Source organism: Columba livia, chromosome 7 (assembly GCF_036013475.1).
Source record: "Columba livia isolate bColLiv1 breed racing homer chromosome 7, bColLiv1.pat.W.v2, whole genome shotgun sequence".
Lineage (NCBI taxonomy): Eukaryota > Metazoa > Chordata > Aves > Columbiformes > Columbidae > Columba > Columba livia.
Window position 1 is genome coordinate 41,209,508 of NC_088608.1, and position 6,627 is coordinate 41,216,134.

The window sequence follows — 6,627 nt, forward strand, 5'->3', positions numbered from 1 at the left end:
GGTAAGTCTCTGGGTGCAGGGTAATTCAGCTGTAGCTCCTGGAGTCACACAGAGCTGTCCCTGGGCAGTGCCGGCTGCTGGGAGGGGTCTGCAGGGCAGAGCTGAGCACACAGCGAGTGGGATGGGATCTGTGGCACTGACAGCAGGACACCTGGGGACACAGACACAGCTGCAGGCAGGGACAGCTCCAGGCAGCAGAGCAGGGGGTGTTCAGGAGCTCTTTCGGTCCTTGTCTGCAGATGATGCTGGGTGTTGTGTGCTGGGCAATGATCTGACTGTCCCTTTAGGACATGTCGCTTTCAGGAGCCTGACCCTGCTCTGCCTGTCCTGCTGGGCTCACGAGCTGCCCCCAGAAAGGCTCAGGTCTGCTGTAGGATCCCAGCAGTGCTGAGCCTTTCCTTGGGGTCCGCACTGTCCTCTCAGAGTCCTTTGCTTCACTCGGTGAGAGGTCGGGTCCTGCTCTCTCCATCACATCTCCGCCAGTGGGCTGGAACAGAGAACAGTTTGCAGATCTGCCCTTTCAAACAATGCTCCCCCGCTCCCATATGAGTCCAAATATTTGGGGTTTTTTAAGGAGTAATTTGTGTGTGAAGTCATCTTCAAAGTAGCACAAGCAAAGGCACAGGAGCGATGGCAAGAAGACTGATGGACTCTTCTGCTGTCCTGACTCTGCACTGAGCCACAGAAAGATGAGCCCTTTCGCCTGTCCTCTCTCAAGACTCTTCACATTTTACCTCATAAAGATGAAGATTTTGACCCCTACAAAAACCCAGTCACGGGATGTGATGGTGAAAAACTAAAAACACAGACAAAATCATTACAAAGACATGTTAAAACACGGCTCTGCTTCCCGTGCTTTTCAGTGTCAAGAGTGCAGATACTGACGATTTCCATTAACAATGCATAAAATCGGACACCGCTTGTGAACGTTGGAGCTGCCACAACCCAGCTCCCGTGTCCCCAGTGCAGCAGAGCAGAGCTGGCTGCTTGGCAGCACACGGGCAGAGGTTCTGCTGCTCACAGCACACTCAGCCAGCACAGACCAGAGAAAGGAAACGCATTTCAGTTGGGGTGATGTTAATGAAAAAGAGAGTAGTTTTGCTCCGTGGAGTCTGTCCTAATATTAAGTTGTTGTTTCCTTTTTTGAACAGAGAAACAGCCAATGTCCAACAGCAGCTCCATCACCCAGTTCCTCCTCTTGCCATTCACAGACACACGGGAGCTGCAGCTCTTGCACTTCTGGCTCTTCCTGGGCATCTACCTGGCTGCCCTCCTGGGCAACGGCCTCATCATCACCACCATAGCCTGTGACCAGCACCTCCACACCCCCATGTACTTCTTCCTCCTCAACCTCTCCCTCCTTGACTTGGGCTCCATCTCCACCATTGTCCCCAAATCCATGGCCAATTCCCTTTGGGACACCAGGACTATCTCCTATCGAGGATGTGCTACACAGCTCTTTTTTTTTCTCTCCTTGATCTCTGTTGAGTATTCCCTTCTCACCATCATGGCCTATGACCGCTACGTTGCCATCTGCAAACCCCTGCACTACGGGACCCTCCTGGGCAGCAGAGCTTGTGTGCACATGGCAGCAGCTGCCTGGGCCAGTGGCTTTCTCAACACTTTTCTACACACGGTCAACACATTTTCACTGCCACTCTGCAAGGGCAATGCTGTGGACCAGTTCTTCTGCGAAATTCCTCATATCCTCAAGCTCTCCTGCTCACACTCCTACCTCAGGGAAGTGTGGCTTCTTGTTGTTAGCTCCTGTTTAGTCTTTGGGTGTTTTGTGTTCATTGTGGTGTCCTATGTGCAGATCTTCAGGGCCGTGCTGAGGATCCCCTCTGAGCAGGGACGGCACAAAGCCTTTTCCACGTGCCTCCCTCACCTGGCCGTGGTCTCCCTGTTTGTCAGCACTGGTATTTTTGCTCACCTGAAGCCCCCTTCCATCTTCTCCCCAAACCTAGATCGGGTGGTGTCCGTTCTGTACTCGGTGGTGCCTCCAGCAGTGAACCCCCTCATTTACAGTATGAGGAACAAAGAGATCAAGGATTCCCTGAGGAAATTATTTGACCAAGGAATACTGCAGTATCAATAAGCAGTCTATCATCCTCAGGAGAAAGCTTGGAGGCTTTTTTTAACATATATGTCTTGGTTTTCTTTTTGTTTAATATACTTCAAATCATATTCCCACTGAAAGAATATTATTTATTGCCCTCTACCAGTGTTTTGTGGTGTAAAGTCCTCATATACAAATGGAGCATTGCTCCCAGTGCAGGTAAACACAGTAAAGAAACCAGCAGGAAATTATTTGTCTGTGTCTCATCTTGTACATGTCTTCTGGAGCTGGGGGTTCAGTCCTGGCACGCAGGAGGGGTCAAGGAGCCAAGAGCCCAGCTGCCATGAGGAGGATCAGGCACTTGTGGACCTCAGGGCTGCTCCTCACCGCCTCACTGGACAGATCCTTTCTGCCACTTTTGCATTGGGCTCCCTGGAGCCATGGTCATGGACAAGAGCAGTTCATGGTCTTTTCAGAGCAGCGGGGCCAGCTCAGGGCCCTGAGGAGAGCCCAGAGTGGGAACCAAGGCTGCCTGGCCAGCCCAGCCTGGACACAGTCACCCAGGGAAAGGGACGTCTCTGGAGAAGAGCAGGGGAGCATTGCTGTGCCTGCAGGGAGGAATCCAGGAGGAAGAGAAACCCCCTTCTGCAGACACTCATTTGGGGCCGGCTGCTCTGCTGCTGGAGCAGCACTCCTGTTCTGGGCTGGGGAGAGGGGCTGGCACTGAGGGGCACAGGCCGTCTGTGCTGGGGATCTCCTGGAGCTGACACCAGCAGTGCTGGGTTTGCACTGGTCTCCATGTCCTCGTGCCATGTCCAGCTCCAGCCAGACTGGGAAGGTTCCCAGGACATTTGTCTCTCCCGCTGCCATTTACAGCACTGACCACTCCCCCAAGTTCACGTGTGAGGTTTGCTCTCTGTCCATCTTCTTCCTGCTGTGGGACTCGGTGCCTGTGTCAGGGAACAGCCAGCCCTGCCCGGCCTCCCTTCTTGCCCAGAGGTTGGCAGAGCCAGAGCAGGGCTGTAGCAGCCCCTGCATGGGACACGGCTGGGGCTGGATGGGACGTCATTGCAGTCTGCACCTTCCTCATGGTGGGCAGTGGAGGGGGATGCGCTGATCTCTTCTTCCTGATGACCTGTGATAGGACATGTAAATGGAGTGAAACTGCATCGGGGGAAGTTCAGATTGGACATTAGGAAAAGGTTCTTCACTGAGAGGGTGGTCAGTCACTGGAACCGGCTCCTCAGGGAAGTGGTCATGACACCACATCTGTCAGAGTTCAAGGAGCATCTGGCAGATGCTCTTAGTTTTATGGTTTAGTTTAGGTAGTCCTGTGAGGAGCAGAGACTTGGATTCAATGATCCTTATGGGTCCTTTTCAACTCAAGTTATTCTATGATTTTCAAACTCCAGATTAGTCCTTCCCTGACTGATTTGTGTGTGTGTGTGAGTGAGTTTGTCTGTGTGTGTGTCTGTTTGTCTGTCTCTGGGGTACTGGGGAGATGAGGTGACCCAAGGTCAACTTCTGAATAGATTCCAAATCTAAGACCTGCTCTTGGAGGGTTCTAAACCTTATGTGTGTCATATGGATGTATATTTTCCACTGACACAGCCAAACATACAAATAGACACAGTTGGGCTGGGGAGGTGAGGAACAACACTGTCCATGCAATGATGGACCCCAAGGAGATGGCTTCTCCTTCCCATACACACCTCTTTAGGAGGAACTCTGTATCAATATCAATTGGAGAATTCCTCTATCACTTCTTCTCTTTACATCCCTTCCTCTTCAACCACACTTTTGAAACTGATCTGATTAAGTGTACAAGTTCTGAAGACCAGATATAAATCATACAATCATAGAATTATAGGATCGTTTCAGTTCGAAGGGGCCCTCAGGATCACCAAGTGCAACCATAACCTAATCTAACTCTGGTACTAAACCATGTCCCTAATAACCTTGTCTAAATGCCTTTTAAACCCCTCCATGGATGGTGATTCTACCACTGCGCTGGGCAGCCTGTTCCAACGCCTGACAACCCTTTCTGAGAATAATATTTTTCTAATATGCAATCTAAATCTCAGTCCCCGGGGTCAGCTGATTGGCGCCAGCTCAGCTGGAGTCGTTTCAGCGGATCCTGAGGTACACGGGGTTTTGCGGTTCCCCGGATCCCAATTTTTCGACCTGGAAGCCCCCGGCAGCCCTTGCAAGAGTGGCTGACGTGGCGTGGTGTTACCACAGTGTCGGCGATCACACCCCGACCCCTGGCCTTGAAAAAGCCTCCGAGAGGGTAGCGACTGTCACTGCTCAGCAGGCACTGGGAGGGGAGCAACCAGCTAGTCAAGTGGGTGAGTACCACCCACACTTTGCTGCAGCAGCAGGTGTGTTAGCTCGTGTAGTAGGGTGCAGAGGGTGTCACTCCTTGCTTGGTAGACCCTCTCACCTATTGCCAGTGTCCCAGAGCGCTGCTGACCACGGTCTCCAGAAAGAGAGCTTGTCACAAAAAGACTGTCGCAACTCAGACAGAGGCCTTGCCCCGAACCGTGGCTGTTCAGGTTTCTGGCTGCAGGGATTGCCAGAGCCTGCTGCTGCTTGGGGAGGATGGCCAGCATCCCACATGTGTGAGGTGTGAGCTGGTGCAAGATCTGCTCAGCATGATCGCAAATCTTAGGGAGAAGGTCCAGACACCGAGGTCCATCAGGGAGTGTGAAAAGGAGATTAACTGGTGGAGTAACTCCCTGATGTACCAGTCAGAAAGGTCCCAGGGGGATACCCTCCAAAAGGTGATGGACCCCCTGCCCTGTCAGGCAGAGGGGGAAGACCCGAGACAGCCCCTGCCCTGTTGCTGTTGGGCTGAGGTAGGGGACCACAAAGATGATGAGGGTTGGAAGCAAGTTCCAGTTCAGCGTCACGGGCAACCCCCACTCCTTGCCTGCTTTGCTTCCTCAGGTGCCCCTCCGTAATAAGTTTGAGGCCCTGGAACTTGAAGAAGAGGTAGGTGAGGATGTGGTGCAAGGCCCACCTACAAGGCCACATAGAAAGAGGCAGTTGACCCCACACCTCAAGACTGACTCTGATAAGAAAGAAAGAAGGGTAATTGTAGTAGGTAATTCCCTTCTGAGAGGGACAGAGCGCCCAACATGCAGAGTTGACCCTCATCAAAGGGAAGTTTGTAGTCTACCTGCAGCCCAGATCAAGGATATCACCAAGGCACTCCCAACCTGGTGCACTCAACAGTGAACTGGCTGAAGGGAAGAAGCCAGAGAGTGGTGGTCAATGGTACCTGGCGTGGGTTAGAAGGGGGTGGTCAGTAGGTCAGAGAGGTTCTCCTGCCCCTCTACTCTGCCCTGGGGAGACCACACCTGGAATATTGTGTTCAGGGAGCAGAGCCCTCCCGGGCTCTTTTAGCTGCCTTGACTTACCTGGGGTTTTTTTGGACTTCAAACGAAAGCAGAGAGGACCTGAGTGCACAAGTTACTGTGCACACCAATGAAAGAGGTAAGAACTGAACCAGAGTGTCCAGATCTCCTGAACACAGCACTAACAGCCGCTGCAGGAACATTTTGATCCACAAGGGTTAGTACCAGTTCTCTCAGGAGCTCTGCTGGTGCAGAGACTGTTGGAACTTGCAGCTGTGAACAGGAGGGAGCACATGAAAGCAAGAACATCGCTTTGAGCTACAAAACCAAGACTGGGCTGTGTTGTCACAGGTGAACTGATCTGATCTGCTGGGCTGTGCATTTAGGTTTTCTGTGTAATACTGAAGTGATCTAGAGTATGCTGAGGCAGATACAGGCTTTAATAATCTGACTAAAATATGTTATCTTCTTTTTTCTTCTCTTCATAGGGTTAAAAGGGAAATAATTGCATTGTTGCAAGAATTCAGCTTATCTATGGGTCTCTTGTTTTTCTTTCATGCTACCTTCATTCTACCTGATTTCACCAAATCCTACAAGGATTTTAAGACCCTCTCACAGCCCAGCTACAGCACCAAGTGGGCACCATTAAACCAGACTTCTCCTCCACAGCTTTCTTTTCAGCGCTGTTTGGATTTGCAGGGAGGAGCAAAGAACAAGAGAATAGTAGACAATGAGGTAACAATTAACTTTAGAAATACATATACTGGTCCCCTGCAACTGCCTAATGTTTGGTCATCACACACAGTATCACACAGTATGTTTGGGATTGGAAGGGACCTCAGAAGATCATCTAGTCCAATCCGCACTTGAACACACCGCTTGAACAATTAAAATTTCAGGGCTTTTAACTACCACAGCCTTAAGCACAGCAATAGCTAAATTAGAAAGGATTTCTTTTGAGGACACTGCAACAAAATCCTGGTTTGGGGAGGCTGGGGTTTGGGTTCTTTATAAGCTGTTTGTTTTTCCCCTCCGTCTCTAAAATGTCCCCTAGTCACACAGAACGGTCCGTACACCAGTGACTTGCCTCTTGAACGCTCTGTGGAGTCTCCTCGTCTTCCTTGGTTGGTTCCTCAGACTCTCAGGAAGGCTGTGCAGGGACTCCACATCTTCCTCGTGTGTCTTCCTCCTGGGTGTCCTCCTCCTTTG

The 6,627-nt window shown here is 51.1% G+C and overlaps 1 protein-coding gene across 1 annotated transcript; it reads left to right on the forward strand.

The window, feature by feature from the left end:
• The first annotated feature begins 142 nt into the window (after window positions 1–142).
• LOC135579985 (olfactory receptor 14I1-like) lies at window positions 143–2,292 on the forward strand. The gene has a single exon (XM_065070035.1). It carries the CDS (start codon window positions 1,163–1,165, stop codon window positions 2,096–2,098), a length of 936 nt encoding a protein of 311 aa, XP_064926107.1. The 5' UTR covers window positions 143–1,162; the 3' UTR covers window positions 2,099–2,292.
• The last annotated feature ends 4,335 nt before the right edge of the window (window positions 2,293–6,627 follow it).